General features: G+C 54.8%; 8 protein-coding genes across 8 annotated transcripts; 5 read left to right on the top strand and 3 right to left on the bottom strand.

Moving 5' to 3' along the window:
• Positions 1 to 1,969: 1,969 nt before the first annotated feature.
• Positions 1,970 to 2,643, top strand: CTAM01_03041 (uncharacterized protein; the record flags this gene model as incomplete). The annotated part of the gene is made up of 2 exons (XM_060519079.1): positions 1,970 to 2,012; positions 2,201 to 2,643. 2 exons carry the CDS (start codon positions 1,970 to 1,972, stop codon positions 2,641 to 2,643), a joined length of 486 nt encoding a protein of 161 aa, XP_060386078.1.
• A 629-nt stretch (positions 2,644 to 3,272) lies between these two features.
• Positions 3,273 to 4,460, top strand: CTAM01_03040 (glycosyl hydrolase; the record flags this gene model as incomplete). The annotated part of the gene is made up of 1 exon (XM_060519078.1): positions 3,273 to 4,460. One exon carries the CDS (start codon positions 3,273 to 3,275, stop codon positions 4,458 to 4,460), a length of 1,188 nt encoding a protein of 395 aa, XP_060386077.1.
• A 2,136-nt stretch (positions 4,461 to 6,596) lies between these two features.
• Positions 6,597 to 8,168, top strand: CTAM01_03039 (uncharacterized protein; the record flags this gene model as incomplete). Its single annotated transcript, XM_060519077.1, has 1 exon — positions 6,597 to 8,168. The coding sequence occupies one exon, from the start codon at positions 6,597 to 6,599 to the stop codon at positions 8,166 to 8,168; it is 1,572 nt and encodes a 523-aa protein (XP_060386076.1).
• A 928-nt stretch (positions 8,169 to 9,096) lies between these two features.
• On the top strand, positions 9,097 to 10,706 carry CTAM01_03038 (uncharacterized protein; the record flags this gene model as incomplete). The annotated part of the gene is made up of 2 exons (XM_060519076.1): positions 9,097 to 9,145; positions 9,259 to 10,706. 2 exons carry the CDS (start codon positions 9,097 to 9,099, stop codon positions 10,704 to 10,706), a joined length of 1,497 nt encoding a protein of 498 aa, XP_060386075.1.
• Positions 10,707 to 11,423: 717 nt separating this feature from the next.
• CTAM01_03037 (uncharacterized protein) lies at positions 11,424 to 12,098 on the bottom strand (the record flags this gene model as incomplete). The annotated part of the gene is made up of 1 exon (XM_060519075.1): positions 11,424 to 12,098. The coding sequence occupies one exon, from the start codon at positions 12,096 to 12,098 to the stop codon at positions 11,424 to 11,426; it is 675 nt and encodes a 224-aa protein (XP_060386074.1).
• A 1,408-nt stretch (positions 12,099 to 13,506) lies between these two features.
• Positions 13,507 to 18,326, bottom strand: CTAM01_03036 (lysophospholipase NTE1; the record flags this gene model as incomplete). The annotated part of the gene is made up of 3 exons (XM_060519074.1): positions 13,507 to 14,867; positions 15,052 to 17,975; positions 18,034 to 18,326. The coding sequence occupies 3 exons, from the start codon at positions 18,324 to 18,326 to the stop codon at positions 13,507 to 13,509; spliced, it is 4,578 nt and encodes a 1,525-aa protein (XP_060386073.1).
• A 580-nt stretch (positions 18,327 to 18,906) lies between these two features.
• On the top strand, positions 18,907 to 20,081 carry CTAM01_03035 (uncharacterized protein; the record flags this gene model as incomplete). The annotated part of the gene is made up of 3 exons (XM_060519073.1): positions 18,907 to 18,970; positions 19,033 to 19,358; positions 19,413 to 20,081. 3 exons carry the CDS (start codon positions 18,907 to 18,909, stop codon positions 20,079 to 20,081), a joined length of 1,059 nt encoding a protein of 352 aa, XP_060386072.1.
• Positions 20,082 to 20,087: 6 nt separating this feature from the next.
• On the bottom strand, positions 20,088 to 20,707 carry CTAM01_03034 (Rpp14/Pop5 family protein; the record flags this gene model as incomplete). Its single annotated transcript, XM_060519072.1, has 2 exons — positions 20,088 to 20,437; positions 20,497 to 20,707. The coding sequence occupies 2 exons, from the start codon at positions 20,705 to 20,707 to the stop codon at positions 20,088 to 20,090; spliced, it is 561 nt and encodes a 186-aa protein (XP_060386071.1).
• Positions 20,708 to 21,025: the final 318 nt, after the last annotated feature.

Below are 21,025 nucleotides of genomic sequence, written 5' to 3'. Positions count from 1 at the left end.
TCGGGCTGCGCTGAGCAAGGCTGATGGGGCGTAATGCATATGCTGTCTCTGACCAAAGATCATTCTTCTGATTATCGAATTCGTGCCCGCGAAATCCCTCACCCAAAGAACTTTGGGCAGATGACGAGAACAGTATCAACAACCGCGGTATCACCGTCTTGTCATCGCTGCCTACGGTGAGAACCTAAGTTAGGCAGCACTTTTTTGCTTGAAGGATGATAGTTGGTTGGCTTCAATCCATCCAACAGACGCATCTTTGGGCCGCAGACTCCGGGCCGCCTTGAATGTCGGTGTGACTTCTCATGTTCGAATGCCGAAACCAAAGTGATCGCCAGAACATTGAGCACGGTCACGGCTCCATTGAGGCTGATTCGTGATCTTTCCTCATCGTAGCATTGCTCTTGTTCTGCACAGGGTCACTTGGCCGCCAGTACTGCGACCCTGCCACGTCGAGCATGCTGATTCGAAAGACGAGAGCTTTGTTGTCGCAAAGAGAAGAAAAGAGGTTGTTCTGATGCCAAAAACCATCATGACTGTTGTCATCCAAAGCTCCAGGTTCGACATCGGCTCCCACCTGCAGGTTGCGGGCCAGCTCGTGGTGCGAGGTGGTCCCCGGCAGTGGGAATGCGTAAAATGCCCCTCCATCCCCGCTGTCAGCTTGGGTCGTCAGCCACCCCCCGGGACCAGGGTGGCACTGATGGCTCTGGTGCCTTTGCTGGCATGTCTCTGGTGTTCTGCATGTCGAGGTAATCTTGTTGAGCTCCTCGAAACAAAGCGAGCCCTGGTTCCCCGTCTCGCCAGTCGACTCTCAGGAGAAGGAAGGTACGGATACTTGGTAAAGAATCTTCCATGGCGCTCCACCGCATTGAAGATCAGCCTCTGCGCCGCTGCCGTGGGAAATAAGCTGTCAAGCGACGAATTGGAGACCTCGGCGTCAGGGCCTGGAGTTCTTGGATGGTTCTTGGTCAGTCTTGGATGACGAGCCGTACTCTGTGAACATGATGTTGCCAATATTTGACTGCACGCCGCAGTCATGCGCATGGGAAGACAAGGTTCGCGGACTTTTGTCAATAGTCGGTCTGAATCGGACAGTCATCTGAGTCTGGAGCCCATTCATCGTCCACAAGCTTGATGATCCCTCCTGCTCGGCTACGTCAGCGGAGCAATAGCTCTGGGTGAACGATGTGGTGATGATGCATCCATGAGGCGAACGAATTGATCCCGAGGCTGCGATGCTGTGCAATGACTGAAAGGGTGACTCGGAGTGAGTGAACAGACATGACAATAAAGCGCAGATCTAGAATGCGAGTCTGGATCATGGGAATGAATCACAGCAGTCGGAGCTTGTTGGTGGGCAAGTGTAACGTGCAACCTCATCATGAGAGGTCTCTGTGGATGTTACCCTGACCATGCTGGAATAGATGCCTCTGATATTCGCGGATCAGCATCCTTTGGGATTTCGTAGCTGTCCTAGGCGTTCCTAGCCAGATTGAGCTGCCCGTTGCATATCGGAGTACTACTCTATGAGGGTGGAGAGCAAGGTGTACCATTATCGTAGGGGAAAGACGCAAAAGAATGTGTACGGAAGAGAAGGAAAGAAAAGATACGTCCCCCTCTTACACCAGAAGCTTCAGGTATCTCTGGAGGACCAGACGAAGGAGGAATGGAGGAGGAAACTAAGGAAAGACCCGCACGTGGCGGTGCGGGATGTGCAGATTTTCCCAATTAGGGGCTGCAGATGCCAGGGTATCCCCTCCTGCCCGGGGGCCAGTCCCAGATGTCCCAGCCAAGTGACCCAAGACTGAAGGGGGACATGGGGCTTGCAACACCCTTTAAGCCCCTGGTCATAGCACCCGTGGCTAATGGAAGGCCCGGATACCGATCTCTGGTTCCTGGGCGTTGGAACTTGGCGCCGCTGTGAGTGTGACAGTCTCACAGTCTCACTGCTCACAGCTCAGGCGCTGGCTCGATGGGTTCGGGTTCAAGGTTCGTCACAAGTGCCTTATCGCCCGATAAGCGGTCCGGTGCAGTACGTACCTCAAGCCTGGATGGGACAAACCACCACCAGGGACCTCACAAAGTACCTTGTACCGCAGATCCAGTTGGTGCGGTCTCGCGCCGCCCGCCAACACAGCATAACGTACAATCTTGTCTGAAACACCATCTACCGCCAGTCACCTTTACACGTTCAGCTCTCAAGCTCCCCATCCCCAAAGACTCCAACGACTCCCAAGCGACCAAAACTCTCAAAGAGTCTCCGAGCTGGCGGTAGACCCTCGTCCCGTTCGAATCTCTCCCAATGAACGACAGCGCTTACCGACCCGCTCGCTCTTCAAGGAACCGCTGTTCAAACGCCCTTGTCTTGTCTTGCCCCTTTTGCTATCTGTACTCCGAGTTTGCTCTTTTGCCCTTTGCCTCTTGCTACTGAGTACGGCTACTTGGTACTTGCGACTCTTCGCGCTTTGCCTCTCTGGTCATCATCTCATCCCACGCTCTTGGTTCTTCCTCCTTCTCTTCCCAGATACACCAACTGGCCACCACAGTCTGACCCCTGACTGTGATCTTCGTACTTCTTTGCCGGGTGGCCCCTGTCAAGGCGCAGCCGCGTGCGATGTGCTGGCTCGACGAGAAGGCAGCTCCTGATCACAACATCAGATGAAGCCTTGTTTTGTTTTGTGCTTGTTTCCAGGCTGCGAGTAAAGACACACGCAAAAAGGATCATGGCGCTGTCATCGCAGGATCAGGACGTTGGCAAAAGCCGCGCCTGCGCCAGCTCCTGCTTACATGTATCCTTTCCTTCCTCTTCCTCGTCATCCCACCTCGACGCTGATCTTGACCTTGACGACATCTCCGCTTCTTCCAACCCATCATCTTCATGCTTCCAGTCCTGTTGCTGCCACTTCCGCCCCAGATTTCCACTTTCTCAGAGCCCTGCTACCAAGATTGCCGTCCAGGATCAGCATTACCGTCCCTCCTCATCGCCTTGTCCGTACCCGCCTTCTTCCCACCACTTCCATTACTGTTGTGCCGGTCCACCAGTTCGGAGGAAACCTGGACAAGGGGCACATGGACCGGAATCCTCGCCCGCTCCTGATATATTTAACATCCTGGCCCTCCTCTACCGAAAGTGGCCTCTCCTTGCCCTCGCCATTGCAACTAATACATATATCCTCCTCCACTACTCCCCTCACTTCTCTACCTCGAGCAGAGAAGAAGACCAGACGAACTGTTCCGCCTCCTTACTCAACTCCTTATACTTAATAATCATCAACATGGTCGCCAACGTTGGAGGGCTCGCAGCCCGGGCAGTCTTTCTCATGTCCACTCGTCCTATTGCCCAGAGAGCAGACGTCGCCTCATACACCAATAACGCCGTTGCCGCCATTCGCACTCTCGAATCCACCTGGTACGATGTTGGCTCTGGTCTTTGGGACAACGCCTGGTGGAACAGTGCCAACGCCTTCACCACCCTCGCCGACTTCGCCAACCTGAACCGGGATGCTGCTAACGAGCTTAACATCGGAGGCATTCTCATGAACACATTCCAGCAGGCTCAGAAGGCCACAGCATCAGCTTCCAAGTCTATCAACGCCGCTGGCCTTGTCACAACCTCGTACGCCATCACCAAGCGCGAGGTACCGCTGCCTATCGAAGGTCGTCAAATGAGCGCTCAGGGCTTTCCCAACTTCATCAACGAGTTTTATGACGACGAAGGCTGGTGGGCGCTCGGCCTGATCCGCGCCTACGATGTTACCCAGAACCAAGACTACCTCGACATGGCCGTGCGCATCTTTGCCGATATGAAGACCGGCGGCAATACCAACTGCAATGGCGGCATCTACTGGAGCAAGGACCGCAAGTACGTCAACGCCATCGCCAACGAGCTCTACCTCAGCGTCGCCGCCTCGCTGGCCAACCGCATCTCAGGCGATAAGGCCAGCTACCTCAAGATCGCGACTGATCAGTGGACCTGGTTCAAGGCCACCGGCATGATCAACGCTCAGGGCACCATCAACGACGGCTTGGACGGCAACTGCAAGAACAACGGCGCCAACGTGTGGTCTTACAACCAAGGTGTCGTTCTCGGCGGTCTCGTCGAGCTCAGCAAGGCTAATGGCGACAAGTCGGTCCTGACAGACGCCACCAACATTGCCAAGGCGGCCATCAAGCAGCTGGCCGACGACAACGGCATCCTGCACGACACGTGCGAGCCCAACTGCGGCTCCGACGGCAACCAGTTCAAGGGCATCTTTGTTCGCAACCTGCGATACCTTCAAGAAGCGGCGCCCAACAACGACTTCAAGACCTTCATCACCAAAAACGCCGACAGCAACTGGAACGCCAACCGCGACTCTGCTGGCAAGATGGGTGTCGTCTGGTCGGGCCCCGCGCAAGGCGTTTCCGGGCCGACTCACAGCTCAGCACTCGACTCCATTGTTGCCGCCGTTGCCGTCGCGTGAGCGGGACTTCTTTCGAGAGATTAATTGTCCTCAGACCTTTTGGATCAACATCATCATCATCATCGGGCAGGCGTTGGAAATTTTGCTTTACTTCACATGGCCGCTCTGCAACACGCTCCTTCTTTCTAATTGGGCGCAGGGGAAAACGGCAACGAACGGATTAGACTTGATCAGGAACGGGATACCCCTCAGAACACACGGACACTCCTTTGATGCCCCGAGCTGAGCAAGACAAGACCAGCTCGGGCGGCGCACCGGAGGGTTTTGCTTATTGTTAATAATGACTCTAATGAGTAATGATACCATAGTTTCATTTTGGATAGTCGTTTGGTTAGGCTTGCACGGGAGCAAGCGAAGATACTGAGGCACAGACGTGTTGGATAATACTACATGGTCTTCCACTGTATACATACACTATTTGATGATCACCAGTTCTGCGAGACTCATGATTTCACTAAAACTGATGGTCGCCCTCCATGGATCCACAGGAGAACTCCCTCGAGCTAGGTCGCCATCGATCAAAGGAGAGATTCTAGAAGGACTGAGCGCCAAGGGGTGTCTCCACGGTGGTATCGGCGCGGGAGTTTAAATTGAGGGTTGATGCAAAAACTCTCGAGAGTCAAAAAAGGAGATCTCCCGGAACGATCATCCGTTGGTTCGTTCGCTCGTTCGCTCGGGGGCTGTGAGCCGGTTGTGTAGGTAGTAATAGTACTCCATATGCGAAAGAAAGTTATTTATGGCGCATTGCTGATCGCTTCCGCTTTAAATTGCCCGCGGGAGATCGTTCGGGGGGGAGATGGGTTGGTTGGTTTTTGGTGGTTTGTTATGCGGGGGAAATTGAAATTGGAGACCATCATGGGTTGTTTCCTCCCCTTGTTCCTGTCAGGCAAAGCCTTTTTTTCTTCTTTTGGTATTAGGGACGAGATCCTGGCTTGACACAGGAAGAATGAGCGGCCTCCATGTTAGGATGGTTTGTAAGGTATCCATGCTCATGTGCCGTTTCTTCTTCGCTTGGTGGCTTGTCAGTTCATCCTTTTCCGTTTGGCATCTGCTGCCGTCCTACCTTTTTAAGGAACTTGCCTGAAGGAAGGTATTGAAGCTCAGACTACCCGTATCTTACTCAGTACAGTCGATCAATGCCACTTGATCATGCTTATAAGCATATTTGATTTCATCATGCCGAGGAGCAGTATTATGTATCAAAACACTATATGTCAAGGTGGGGTGAAGTCTTGGCTTCCCAACTTCCTGTGGGGCTCTGACTTCAGATATCCCTGCAGAGGCAGTCAATGATCCGCGCATCCTCCCATCTCCAAAAACACATGGCACCAGCCAGCCTGCAAAGCCAGAACTCTGTCCGACGCTGACACTCAAGCCACAGCTTCAGAATGATACACAACGCGCGTATGCTCAGCCAAAGGGAAAAGACAAGAGAAGTCCCCACTCGTTGACATTTTTTGACAAAGCTTTTAGAGCTTGCGACATCTTATCCCCCCCCTCCCTCCATCCGGTCCGTTCCGGTTGGAAGACGGAGCTGAAGCTCCCGTCACTCACACGACATGCCAATAATTCGACGCAGTGAGACATCACTCTGGCGCGTATTTTACCTAAGGCAAGGTACGACGAGGCGAGGGGGTTAAGGTAGGTAAAGTTATGTGCGTTCGCGCCAATAGCTGCAGTAGTCCATGACGTAAGGTATACTTCTATCAACCCAAGTGGGCGGTGCGTCGGAGCCTTCGGGGAGAAGGTCATCATGATACCTATGCCCGCGTACGCGTGTAGGTAGGTATTTTTGTGCGAGGGAAACTTCGTACCTGCCACACTTTTTTTCCAATTCCACATTCCTCAGCCCGCCGTGTATCCTGGGACGAAGATTGGGACACGCAGCGCGAAAAGGTAGTTTCATCCCTTCCTAACCTATCTTCACCTGTTCAACCGAACTGGCTTTCCCATCCCAATTGGATGACGCTGCTTGCTGCTCTTCCAAACCTGCGACGGCGTCACGCAGCGAACTCGCCGTCTCATCTTCGGCCCCAGCAACCTACCTACTTACACTCTCCCGTCTCCTTCTGATCCAATCACCATCTAGTGGAGCAATACTTCATTCAAAGGGACAACCCGGGCACCACCGCGACCATGAAAGCCGCCTCAGCCGATCCCTTTGGCCAGATCCTCAAGGATCTAGTCCTCATCGTCATCAGCGTCGCTTTCATCCCCTTGACGACGATCATCCTCGCCTTGAGTTATGTGTGGCAGCGCTTCCTGCGTCCCGGCCAGGCCTTTGACCCCGCCGCCGCCACGGACCGCCAGCAGCAGCAGCGCCGCACCATCCTCGTCACCGGCGTCGGCATGACAAAGGGCCTAACCCTCGCCCGACTGTTCCACCAAGCCGGTCACCGCGTCGTGGGCGCCGACTTCTCCCCCCACGCCTGCGGCAGCCGGTCCACCGCCCTCGCCGCCTACCACGTCCTACAGAAACCCGGCCGAGCTGGAGGCGGCGCCGACCCGTACCTCGACTCGGTGCTGAGGATTGTGGAGCGAGAGAAGGTCGACCTCTGGGTCAGCTGCTCGGGCGTCGGGTCCGCCGTCGAGGACGGCGTCGTCAAGGAGGTCGTCGAGGCCCGCACGCGGTGCCGCGCCGTGCAACCCGACGTCGCGCGCACCCGGATCCTGCACGAGAAGGATTCCTTCATGGATCACACGCGGGAGACGGGCCTGCGCGTGCCAGAGTCATATCTCGTCACGAGCCGACATGAGATGCTGGCCGCGCTGGAAGAAGCGTCGGGGGGACTGTCCTACGACGCCGAGTCCGAGACCACCGCCAAGAACACCAGGAAGCCGCCGCCGCGCTTCATCGCAAAGTCGGTGGGCGTCAACGACCGCGGCCGCGGCGACATGACGCTGCTGCCGCTGCCGACGGAGAAGCAGACGTACGATCACGTCTACCACCTCGAGTGGCTGGGCATGTCAGACAAGGAGCCCTGGCTGTTGCAGGAGTACATTGACGGCGACGAGTTCTGCACGCACGCGCTCGTGGTCCGCGGGGAGGTGAGAGCGTTTGTGGCGTGCCGCTCGGCGGAGCTGCTGATGCACTACGTCGCGCTACCGGCCTCGTCGCCGCTGTCGAGGGCGATGCTCGAGTTTACGCGGAAGCAGGCCGCGTCGTTTGGGGATGCGTATACGGGCCACCTGAGTTTCGATTTCATGGTGAGCTACGAGGACGTTGCTGCGGCGGAGGCGGGGGATGGATGTAAGCCTGAGCAGCTGAAGCTGTATCCGATCGAGTGTAACCCGCGGGCGCACACGGCTGTCGCGTTGTTTGGAGAGACTCCGGACATGGTGGAGCAGTACCTGAGCGTACTCGACGAGACGGGAACCTCTGGGGGCAGTTCGGAGACGGATGTGGTGACGCCTAGGAGGCCGTCCAAATACTACTGGATCGGACATGACCTCTTCACGCTGCTGCTGCTGCCAACGGCGAGGGTACTGCTCTTCCGAATGTCGATTGCGGCGTACTGGCGGTCTGTGAAGACGTTTGTCGAGCACGTGCTATTCTGGAAGGACGGGACGTTTGAGCTGTGGGATCCGTTGCCGGCGTGGTGGCTCTATCACGTCTACTGGCCCATGATGTTCTGGGACTGCGTTGTGAACCGGCGGAGCTGGAGCCGAATCAATGTGAGCACTACAAAGATGTTTGAGTGCGATTAAGTAATTTGGTATGAGTGTAGATGCCGTGTTGGTTGGCGGTTTGCAATCCATGACTACCTAGTCCTTACTAAATGTCACGTGTTGTTGACTTATCAAACCATTGGAGCTTTGTGGTGGTTTTCAAATGTTTCCAGGGCCCAAATCCAGGCAGAGCATAGCCCAGAGAAGACCAATAAAAATAGAACTTCAAAGCAGTCAAACTCATGATCAAAATGGATTCGGTGGCTGCTTTCTTGTTGGTCTCACATGGCAAAGTACACCAGATACTAGGTAGATCTCGGACTTGACCCTTAGTGCCGGGATCAGCGACCCAGAAAACTCAATTGCGACGCTCATGTCACTTTAGGGCGGAGGGTCCAAAACGCATTTTTGACATTCTTTCTGTCAAAAAGGCGTCCTTTGAGCAGGGCTGGGTGCATTATGCTTATAATCGGAGCCGTTCCGAGGGCATTCCGGCCGGTGTTCCGAGCGACAAACCCCGCGTTGAGCCGCCCCGCGCGGCTGGCTGACGAGTAGTGGAGTCCTCCGTACGCCACGACGAACAGCTTTCGACACCATTGACCTATTACATTACTGCATTCGGAATCCACCTTCCAAGAACTGGGGAAATAGGAAATCGGACAATGATGTGATGGGCGGGCCATGGTGGAGTACCAGATAGAGATACACACTTCCATGTCGTCTATGGACAGCCGACCCTAGTTTGTGAACTGCTCTTGATTGGCCGGGCTATTACTTACTACGTCCACAACACAATTGACTTCATCTCATGTGTGCGTCTCTCATACTGCTGGAAAGGTGGCATTAAAGACTCGAGATATCATTCTCTATAAGACGGATAGTCCTGCCCTCCAATACACGTACCCAGGCTCTGAGCGAAGGACATCAGTACCAGCACTTAGACATCGATTAGTAGACCTTCTTCAAGATGGATTCATCCGAATTCCGCACCGCGGCCGCAGAGGCCATAGAAGACAGTAAGTCTCTCATCACACGCTCCTGAATCTCATCACCACCAAACACCCTCACCCCAATCCTCATCCTCCAACCCCTCTCACGAAGCCCTCAATCACTAACCACCATCCCCCAGTCACAAAATACTACGACACAATCACCTCCCAACCAAAAGTCCTCCCCTCGGTAACCCCAGGCTACCTCCGCCCCCTCCTCCCGCAATCCGCCCCCGAGGACCCGGAATCATGGCAGACCATCCACGCCGACCTCCAATCCCACATCGTGCCCGGCATAACCCACTGGCAATCCCCTTCCTTCCACGCCTTCTTCCCCTGCTCCTCCTCCTACCCGGCCATGCTCGCCGAGCTCTACTCAAACGCCTTCAACGGCGCCCACTTCAACTGGATCTGCTCCCCCGCCGTCACCGAGCTCGAGACAATCGTCCTCGACTGGCTCGCCCAGCTCCTGAACCTGCCCGAGCCGTACCTCTCCACCGCGCCCACCCGCGGCGGCGGCGTCCTCCACGGCACCGCCTCCGAGGCCATCCTCACCGTCATGGTCGCCGCCCGCGACAAGTTCCTCCGCGCCCGCACCGCCCACCTCCCCGCGGACTCGGAAGAAAAGGAGGAGGAGACCTGGCGCCTGCGCTCCAAGCTCGTCGCCCTCGGCAGCGAAATGGCGCACTCGTCCACGAAGAAAGCGGCGCAGGTCCTCGGCGTCCGCTTCGCCACCGTCCCGGCCCCGGCGGAAACGGGCTACGCAATGTCCGGGGCCGCCCTCGCCTCCACCGTCGCCGCGCTCCGCGCAAAGGGGCTGGAGCCGTTCTACCTCACCGCGACCCTCGGCACCACCGACACCTGCGCCGTCGACGACTTCCCGGGCATCAAGGACGCTCTGGCCCCTGACGAGCAGGACGGCATCTGGGTCCACGTCGACGCCGCCTACGCCGGCTCAGCTCTCATCCTCCCGCAAAACGCGCACCTCACGGCGCCCTTTGCCGCCTTCCACTCCTTCAACGTGAACCCGCACAAGTGGATGCTCACAAACTTCGACTGCTCCGCCCTCTGGGTGCGCGACCGCGCCTGGCTCGTCGAGTCGCTGAGCATCAAACCCGCGTACCTGCGCAACCAGTTCTCCGAGGCGGGGTTGGTGACGGACTACCGCGACTGGCAGATCCCGCTCGGCCGGCGCTTCCGCAGCCTGAAGCTGTGGTTCGTGCTGCGGGCGTACGGCGCCAGCGGGATCCGGAAGCATCTGGAGAGGGGGATCCGGCTCGGGGAGAGGTTTGCGGAGATGGTGAAGTCGAGGGGGGATCTGTTCGAGATTGTGACGGGGCCGCGGTATGCTCTGGTCGTGTTCACATGCAAGGCCGGCGATAGAGAGAAGAGCAACAAGGTGACGGAGGCGGTGTTGGAGAGCGTGAACGGGGAGGGCGTGATTTATTTGACGCCGACGACGCTTCATGGGCTGTATGGTATTCGCATGTGTACCGGGAGCAGCCAGGTTATTGAGGAGGGGCACGTCCAGAAGGCGTTTGATATCATTGTTGCGGCTACCGAGAAGGCGCTTGCCGATGGACAGTAGAGTTCTCTTAGAGTCCTTCATTTTGGTACGTAGAATGCATCGCGTCAATAGACTCGGATATGAGTAAACATGCTTGGACTTACGGCTCTTGAGTGCCCGATGAAGACTGCCATGTAAAAGTGGGAACGATGCTTTGGGTGCTGAAATTTCGATCTCGGCGTTCAATGTTGATCTTGAACACGACGCTGCATCATGATTCTTTTGCATAAGCTGCTTATGGTAACCAAATATCTCGTATCTCAGTCACTCCCCATTTGATCTGGGCACAATGTAGCTAGTCAACAGCCAAGAATGTAAGAAGTTGACAATGACCCACGTATCCTACACGCAAGTGAGCGAGGTGAGATGGTGATATCCACTAATTTATTGTCAGATGCAAGGCATGGTTTGAACTGCAGATATGTATGATTGAAAATTCAACGAAAGATCTGTTGAAAAGATGAACCAACGCAAAAACGTCTAAACCATGTGAATGCTTCGCTCCAACATAAGACTCGATCCCTTACTCTGAGAAGGGTATTGTATCTGTATCTGTTTTCGATTCTTCCATATCCAGAATTCACCCTATCCCATACTGATCATAATCATTCTCATAATGTCGTTTAGTTATGCAGTGTCGTATGTCGATCAACCCCATCGCTCATCCGTCCGAACCAGGGTATGCCGACGACGCACACCACACTAGATCTTCTATCCCTCTCTCTCAAAATAGAATCCTTACCAATTCGAATAATAATCTCTCGACCTCGAGACAGGAATACTCTGACTCCGCCTCCGCTCATTATACCTAGGTCGACGGTCCCCATAGCCATAATCCCTCTCAAACTGATCCATAGCCCTCACGTACTCCCTCCCTCCAACGCCCCTCACACTAACACTCTCCTCCCTCACAGCGGTCCCCCGCGTCGCCCTCGCCTCCGAAACATCGCTCGGCGGCGGCGCATAGTCCCTCACGGACTTATACTCCCTCTCATGCCAATCCGGGTCGTAGTAATCCCGGTCGCTCCTGTCATCCCGAAAACTCCTCCCGTCGTCGGTTCTGCCATCGTCGTCATCGTCGTGTCTGCTGCCGTACCTCTCCCTATTCCTGCCCCTGTCTCTATCATATCCAGCCTGGCTGCGACTGCTCCTCGGCGCGCGGGACCCCGACTGCCTCTCCCTCTGCCTCCGCCTCTCCTCCCTCCTCTCCTCCTCCTCGTGTTTTGCTTCTTTGCGCTTGAGCGAATTGTCGATCCCAAAGGCGACCGTCGCGCCAATGAGGCCGAGGGCGATGGCCTGGCCCCAGTCAAAGCCGGCGACCTCTTTTTCGAACTCTTTGCGTTCTTTGCGTTTTTCGGGTTCCGCTTTCCAGGGTCGTGGATCGGGTGGGAGAAGCTTGCTCGGCTTCACCATTTTGTGTAGGTGTGTGTTGGTATGTATGTGTGTGTATTGTCCTTTCCGTTGTTGACTTTCAATATGTTTCGAGCTCTTGAATATTGAGATGTAGATGGTGTATAAGTTTGACGGTAGCTTATTTTATGGTTTCGGTTTAGTGTCAAAGGCGGTTGTTCAACGTTCCCCGTACTCGAACAGTTTCTTTGTTTCCGTTGTTCTTGATATACGTCTCGAGGGTAAAGCGTGGTGAGGCTGGTGGTTTTCGCGTCCCCTCAGAACGACATTAAAGTGCCGAAGGTGCAAAAAAGAACGCGGCGGTACGTAGGATTATATATCTCAAAGGATTGCAGGTGGCGTCAAGGCCCCTTGTCGATGATAGGGCAAGAAAGGCACAGAAGGGGAGGGGTACGGATGCCGAATTGAGACAAAATATGCAGGGGAGACTCTGACGGCGTTGCACTTTTCAACGGCAATCGGGAAGGGATCTGGATCGACTTGTGTGGCTTGCTGGCAGGGGGGGGAATGGACCACACAAAGTGAATATCTTGGGTATGAAATGACAAGCACTACGGATAACAAGCACAAGAGAGACATTTGCTGGGCACATCTAGAAATTTAATACCTACCCAAGCTACACTAACCCAGCCCCGGGTCCCCTTCACCGCTGGACGCCGGCATTCCCCCGCATCCACTAGCTGAACAAGCCCGACACCTTTCGTGATCCATGTTTCGACTGCCGGGAGCCTAGGGGAAGCTTGCCCATTGGGCTCGAGCTGGAAAGCTTGTCATCACCGTGCCTGCATGATGTCATGGGGTTCGGCCCCGAAATGCTCCTCACTTAGCCCCACTCACAGTATGTCGCTGGTCTTACCCCATCATTCCCGCCAAGCCGTTGACGTCAAAAGCGTTCTCGATCTGGCCATAGCTCCCGGGCTTCACCATTCTCCATCCAATTGCTCCAGAACCCAAAACGGCTCCACCAGACAACGAATGAGGCCCGGGCAGCATCAGCACTGCAGCAGTGCAACGCAGCTCCCACAGGCTACAGCTCGAGAGCCCAAATGCCTTACAACAAAATCATCATGAGACCATCGTGCCATCCTTGCCATCGTACCCTCGTGAGGCATGAGTCGTGCCCTCTTATCCGAACACCTACGCAAACTCTCCCGTACACCCTCGGGGAACAGATCCTGTCTAAGCCACGAAGGCCAGCAGGCTCCCCCCCCCCCCCCCCTTGGTTTAGGCTGAACGCCTGTGACAAGCGGTTGACGCCGTCACCGCCAGCCGCGGGAAGCGAGCACGCAAGAAACATCAATTTTGAGGCACACATCGCAAAGGGAAACATATTGGTCCGTTGTGGCAGTGCAAAGGTGGTATCATTCATGCTCCTCGTGTAGGCAAATCATGTCTAAGGTCTGAGAATCTACTAGATGCTGGCTCTCCTGGGTGCCATGGTCCGCCGCATCGCCTTCTTTGCTTCCGTTTCTTCCATGAACGGCAACGACCCGTCGTTTCTAAGCTTCTGCAAATACTCCTGTCCATACTTGTATCCCATCTGGTAGAGCTCGTCAAACTTGCCAAAGTCGAGCGTGCCATAGTCATCAATCGGAGGCCGCATGTAAAAGCAGCCTGGCATCGTCTTCGCCCGTTCCAAAGCATCGACACTAGACACGTAAGCCAGTCTAGCCTGAATCTCGGCCAATGTCGGCGGGTTGGCTGTGCCCGAGAACGGATTCCACCTATTCCAGAATGCCCACACCCCCGACAGCGAATCACCATACGCCTGTGGAGTATCGTCGTCCAGTGACCCAACGTCGACTGAAAAGATGATGTCCACACCCAACCTCTTCATGTGAGAGACAGTCAGATTATCAATGTAGCCACCATCCAACAGCATGCTGCCCTCATCGCAGAGCGGTGGGAGTAAGCCAGCCAGTGACATGGAAGCTCTGATGTATCTCCACGCATAGCCACTGGTGTGGTATTCGATTCGGCTCTTGCTGATGTTTGTCGTATTGCAATAGTACTCAAGCCAAAAGTCTTCAATCTGAGTCTTGCCAAACGTCTTGAAGATACCCCGATTGAACTCATGGCCCGTGGTGTAAGAGGCAGTCGGGTATGTGAGATCGAGAGCGAAACGCCACATGCTGGCCATGCGGCCAGAAAACTTCTTGGCGAGGCCGAAGATGGGAACAACATCGGCATGACGGGCGTAGAGAGCGCCGATGAACGCGCCAATTGAGGTTCCGCCAACAACGTCAATGGGGATGCCAGACTCTTCCATGGCCTGAATGATGCCGATTTGGGTGATGCCTCTTGCGCCGCCACCACCTAGGACGAGGCCAACAGATTTGCCGCAGAGACGTCTCGCCAGACGATGGAAGTCGCCCTTGTAGGGTGCATCTGGAGAGTAGAACGGACTGTGCCGAACCTTCCTCGAAGTGTACTTTTGAATCTCCGCCTGGATGATCTGAACCCTTTCCTTCAAGGTGCTCGTTCGCTTTGAGGGCGGATGCGCAGGCATGATGTTTGCCCCGAGAGGCATTTGGACGTGGTAGTGTCCACCATTAATCCACATCCGATTCCTCAGCCAGGCTCGAGTCAACCCCGACTGGGAGTACCTCTCAGAGTGGAGAAGGACGAGAAGTTTCCTCGCAGTCGACTTCATGCCCAACATGAAACGCTCATACTCTCCAATCTCCGGAGATCCTTCAGCAAGACCAACAAGAAGGATGCAATCGGCCTGAGTGATGCATGTCTGAGTCCAGGGAGAATTGACGTTGGTGTCTGATGCATAGTTAGCATCGGTGTTTGAGCAACGAGTGTCATCAACAAGCGTGAGATAGGTAGTCCAATCAGGAAAAAATTAGAGTATGTTTGGCCATCAACGGCTTTTGCCTCCGCAAACGGTGTTTGTTCATCATAAAAGGGACAGTGTAGGTGAATAGAGAGAGAGAAAAAGGGATCTTACCTGCGACGTATACGACGAGGCCATACTTTTCCTCGAGGTCAGCCAAGTATTGGGAGAGCTTCAGCTTTCCCATCTTGTTGAAAGCATGCTTGCCGAGATGGTTGAGAATGGCAGATTGGTTGAGGGAGGTGGCACCGTTTGCAGGACCAACCTGAGACAAGGCGTTCATCAACCGATTACCAAACTCAACCACAGGAACACCAGAAGTCACTGGCAAGATCGCAACGGTCCTCAGGTTGAGTGACGAAGAGCCTTTGGTGATTGTGTTGGCGTTGCCTGCCTCCTTGGAGAGAAGTTGTGAGGGGTCGTCGACAAGGTTCCTCATCCGCGACGCAATGATCTTGGAAATCTTAATCGTGATGTTCGGGTGCTCTTGGGCAAGACTGTTGAAGAGTGTGCGTGGAAATTTGACCAGCTCAGTCTGACGGATGGCATGGAGCGTGCCTGGTCTGACAGACTCCGTCAAGACTTCGAGTTCACCCACACTCTCGCCTTGACCGAACTCGGCTCGCACACTGACACCGCCATCTTTCCTGTCCTGCACGAGACGAAGTCGGCCGTTGAGAACAATGTGAATTGCCTCGCTCTCCTCGCCCTCATGGAAAAGCACTTGGCCAGCATCAACCTGCTCCCAGTCAAGAGCAAAGTCGATGTGCATAATCAGACGCGGGAGCAAGCTCGTCAGTCGCTTAGCCATTGTAAGCAGGACAATGGGATAACGGTCGACGATCCTCTCGAGAGCAGAACGCGGCAGAAAGCCGACATAGACGTCCGTCTTGGCCACGACGTCGATAAAAGATCGGTACGACGACACTGTGCCTACGTATCCAGCAAGGCCACCTGGCTTAATGAGTGACACACTGCGACGATAGGGCTGCTTCTTCTTCGCTTCCATATGATCAGGCGGATACGCAGGAGACCCATCCATACCCATGTGGTCAGTGTGCAGAGTCGTTCTACTTGAGGACTGCAAAATGTCTGCTGAGGTGTCCTCCTTCGACGTGCATATGTCGAGGAAGCCGTCAACAACGTAGTAGAGGCCAGGATTGCGCTCGCCTTGCTCAACCAAAACGGAACCCTTGGGGAAGAAGACAATCTCCACATCATCCTTCATATCGCTTGCGAGGATGTGCGCATTGGGTGGCGTGTTCAGTGTAAAGCCTCCAGATGTCATGGATTCCGTGTCTCCATCACCAGAGGCATCGAAAGGGCCCATTAGACCGAATGCATTGTTGCCCAGTCCAGGTCTTGATCGCCTCTGGTCGTAAGAGAAGAGCCGTGGGGATCCTTCGACAGACTCAGCCTCACGGGAGATGCTTCCGTTGCTGCTCAGACCGATCGCTTTGAACATACATTCAAGGATGGACTGACGGAAGAGGTTGTCTTCATCCAGGGACTCTCGGCCGTCGATCGAGCCTCGAGATTGCCTTTGAGTTGTGAACGGGTTGAATGCTCGCTGGGCAAGCGGGCTTGTACCCTCGTGACGGAGAGCGTCAGCGACTTGTTCGAGGTGAACACTAGCCGAACCAGATGGTCGGTGGCCAATATGCCGTGCTGACTGGATGTTGGCCAAAAGATCACCAGGACTGGTCTGAGTGGAAGCTCTCTCCCTTGGCGGTCCGATGGTAGTAGCGACCTGAGAAAATGACCTCTCCTTGGTGGTCATGGAATGCATCATTGCATCCTTGCGAAGAGTCGAGGTTGACTTCCGCCGACGATGCGCGTTTGCGTTGTGCAGTGCTATGCCTTTGCTCTCCGATTCGCCGCCCACTCTCTCCCGCTCCCGATCAAACTTCTCCTTCAGACGCTGCAAGGCATCGCCCCTAAGCATGTTGGGCAACTGACATGAGGTGAAAGAAAGCATGTTCTTCTCCGTTTGCAGGACTTCACCAGTGAGTCCCAGGTAATTGTAAGCCGTCGCCAATGTAACTCTCTGGAAACGGGAGAGAATGACTTGAACAATGTGGGAAGTGGCCTTGGGGTAGACCTTTGTGAGCCGGCGAAATGCGCTTGCTGGGATGATGGCGATAGTCGTGTCTACCGTCGCCCTTGCAATGATATCTGGGTGCGCTGAGCCAGAAGTTGCTCGACTCTGAAGAGGAGGGCGCTTCGGCTGGCGAGCACTGCTGGGGACACTGCCGCTGCTGTCAAGCGAAATAGGTGGAATTCTTGCGCTGCCAGGCAAGTTGGGTGTAGTGGCCCGCTTTGGAGGCTCCTCAATCCTTACCCCAGTCCTTTCCTCCGAGGTCTCTGGAAACTCGGGAGTTGCTGGGAACGGACTGGCAGGGTCTGATGGCATGCGGCGGAAGCCTGCGGTGCGCGGGAATGGTGAGGTCCTCAGTCCACCACTGCCTGAGGTGGGTTCCGGGGTGTCGTCATCTGTCGAACGAAGCTTGACGTCTTCCGTGAACAGTGACATGATGGAGAAGAGGGACGACATGGGAGCTCCATTGCGAACCTCCGTAAGCAGTTGGTATCTCTGTTGTGGGGCTGATGACATGTCGTCGTCTTCTCCAGGATAGGCAGAATCTCCCCCGAAGCTGTCGCAAGGGTCCGGATCCATGGCTCTAGCATTTCGGCCAGATTTGACAAAGATTTCCACAAGACCGTCGACGACGATACAGAATCCCTTCTCCTCTTCCAGGTTGAAGGTCTCGCCAGCAATAAGCTTGCGAGTCTGCATGCTCCGGGTCAACTCGTGAAAGACCTGCCGCTCAAGGTAGCCAAAGATTCTGATGGCACTGAGGAACTCGTCCAAATAGCTCGAAAGGCCTGATTTCTTGCCCTCATCGTGGGATTCGGGGAACAAGTCGACGTCAGGCTCTTTCCTCTGCGGCTCCGGAGGAAGTCGAGAGTACATGTTGAGGATGCGATATCGCACCACCCAACTGACGGCGGATATGATGGCAACCATGATTACCATGCTGCGCGTCAAGTCAGCAGAAGCTCAGAGGCAGCCTGATAGAATGATGAAGCGCGTACAGAGTAGTGGCGTTCATCGTCACAGTCCAGCTTGTCGAGAACAAGGTGAAGAGGACGGTAGGAATTGTAATGGTAACGATTCGAATCGCCCAATACAGGATCGAAGAGATCAAGGACAGAATGGCGAGGATCAACCGGCCAAAAAGCCCCAGCCAGCTGGACGATCCCTGAGCTGCGACGACCTCCTGCGCACGCGTAAACGCGGACGGCAGGGCCTCGGGAGAAGCTTTCATTGTGGCCGACAAGCTCTCTGATACCGCGTGGGTGGCACTCGAAATGTCGGACGACGACATGGCTGCGGTGTGTGATGTTGGGACGGGCGTTGCAGCATAATGCAGCAAGCAGGTGAAAAGACAGATTACATGGTGCAGTGCGACCCTGAGGCTAGCAGGGTGCGGGCAAGGGAGAGCCTCTGGTTTTAAGCCGTTGTTTGGTGGCTGAGACGCAGGACCGAGGTGGAAGGTGGTTGGAGAGAGAAGAGGGAAAAAAGTAGAAGAGGGAGGAGGAAAAGAGCTTTTGCGCTGTGGGGGAGCTTGAAGAAGCTTGCAGCATGGAGGAACATGAGGTGGGCACGGGCGGTCAGCCAGTTTGTGCCGCCCCACCCCGCCAAAAAGTTCCCAGGGCGGGCGGAACGTGCGGCATGTGACGGCAGCCCGGCCTAACAGTGCCCATGGCTTTCCTTAATGTGGTGGTGTTGGTAATGCTGCATGGAGGGGCACGACTGGCCTGCACTTGTGTAAATCATACACCAGGAAACTTTGATCGTTAAAGATCAGTTCACGATTTCCAACAACCAACTATCGACGCCAAGTTGCGCACTTTCTCCCGCTATACGACGCATGTTTTGAACCTAACACCCAACAATTAGACGCGATGCCCTTTGCGCAGCTCATTCTCGGTGCTCCAGGCTCTGGAAAGAGCACCTATTGCGATGGCAGTAGGCTACCCTTGCCAACACACACAGCTTTGTCGTCTACGGTGCTAATACAATGCGCCTAGTGCACCAGTTTATGGGCGCCATTGGCCGCGCATGCTCCGTGGTCAACCTCGATCCCGCAAACGATCACACAAACTATCCGAAAGCTCTCGATATCCGCGACCTCGTCAAGCTAGAAGATATCATGGCTGGTGACAAGCTGGGCCCCAACGGCGGCATCCTCTATGCCCTAGAGGAGCTCGAGCACAACATGGAGTGGCTGGAGGAAGGCTTGAAAGAATTCAGCGAAGACTACATTCTCTTTGACTGCCCGGGTCAAGTCGAGCTATACACACACCACAACTCTCTGCGCAATATCTTCTTTCGGCTGCAGAAGATTGGCTTTAGAGTAAGCTGCCCACGATAATTCCCCCCCGGACCGAACTCGCTGACGTATTCCTAGCTTGTCGTCGTACATCTCTCCGATTCCTTCTGCTTGACCCAACCCTCGCTGTACATCTCCAATCTGCTCCTGGCCCTTCGCGCCATGCTCCAGATGGACATGCCACACATCAACGTCCTGACCAAGATCGATAAAGTCGCCTCCTATGACGATCTCCCCTTCAACCTCGAATACTATACCGACGTCGATGACCTCTCGTATCTGATCCCATACTTGGAAGAAGAATCGCCGGCGATGCGCAACGAAAAGTTCAGCAGACTCAATGAAGCCGTGTCAAACATGATCGAGAGCTACAGCCTAGTCCGGTTCGAGGTCCTCGCAGTCGAAGACAAGAAGAGCATGATGCATCTCCTCCGGGTGATCGACCGAGCAGGAGGATACGCCTTTGGCAGTGCAGAAGGCGCAAATGACTCCGTCTGGCAGGTCGCAATGCGCAATGAGTCGTCCATGATGGAGGTGCAGGATATCCAGGAGCGCTGGGTCGATCGTAAGGCGGAGTACGACGAGCTGGAGCGGAAGGAATGGGAAGAGCAGGCCAAGATGCGGGAGGAGGATGATCCCAGCGCCGGGCAGGCGCCGCCGCCGGCGGCCGACGATTATGATCCAGACTTTGGCGACATGACGATACCTGCAGATAGTGGCATAAAAGTAGTGCGCAAGAACAAATGATACCCTTCAGCCGTCATCTTCAATCACGTCATCTTCGTCAGACACGTCCGACGCATCGAACATGACCGCGTCCTCGGCTTCGGTCCTGGGCTCTGAGAAAAGCGGCAACGCGCCGCCGGCAGCAGCCGCGGAAGAATCTTTGGCGGCAAGCACGAGCTGTCTCGCTTGACGAATGGCCTCTTCCTCGGCCTTTCGAATGGTCCCGCTGACTCTGACAACCTTGAAGGTGCAGGGCTTGCCTTCTCCGCTCTTGAGAGGCACGCGATTCATAAACGTCAGAGCAGCCCAGACTAGACGGTAGTGCGCTCTCTTCACTTTCAAGATGAAAGTCGACGTCGCCTGAGAGAGATACTTGACTACATGACTGTTAGATGCTGCTCAGCACAGACGGACGTATCCTACTCCGTGAACTCACCGACGAGATTTCCTTCTATAGCACCAGAACCGTAATCACCGAAAAGAATAGCGACCTCAGCTCGTATCGCCTTAAGAAGTGACTGAGGTGTGAGACTTCCGGTCGTCGGTTGATGCATCACCACAAAATCTGGAACATTGGATTTTTGTTTTGAATCTTCTGGCGGGTACAGAATATTGACGAGAATGTATCTCTCTTTGATTCGGACCATCTTGGCGCGCTCAAGATCGTGTCATCCAACGAGAGGAGGAAATCGGCCTTGAAAGTTGAGTCTTGTAAAAGTTCAAGCTTGAGGTACGTATCCTGCAAGTGCAATCCGTTGGAATGGGTCCATGCAAGGACATGAGTATCATTGCTGACTAAGGCGGGGAGCTTCACCTCCGGTAGCTCCCTCCTACCACAAGCTCGCGACGTCACCAGGCATACTAGGTAATCCATTGAGGTGAAAATACCTAGTTCATCTGATTTGATGTGCTTGATGGTCGCCGATTTATCTTGAAGAAAACTGTGTCTGGAAACCATCTTTCAC

This window comes from Colletotrichum tamarilloi (assembly GCF_030869305.1).
Source record: "Colletotrichum tamarilloi strain Tom-12 chromosome Unknown Scaffold_7.1, whole genome shotgun sequence".
NCBI lineage: Eukaryota > Fungi > Ascomycota > Sordariomycetes > Glomerellales > Glomerellaceae > Colletotrichum > Colletotrichum tamarilloi.
Note: the sequence above shows the minus strand (reverse complement) of the source record. Positions and strands in the feature narration are given on the sequence as shown.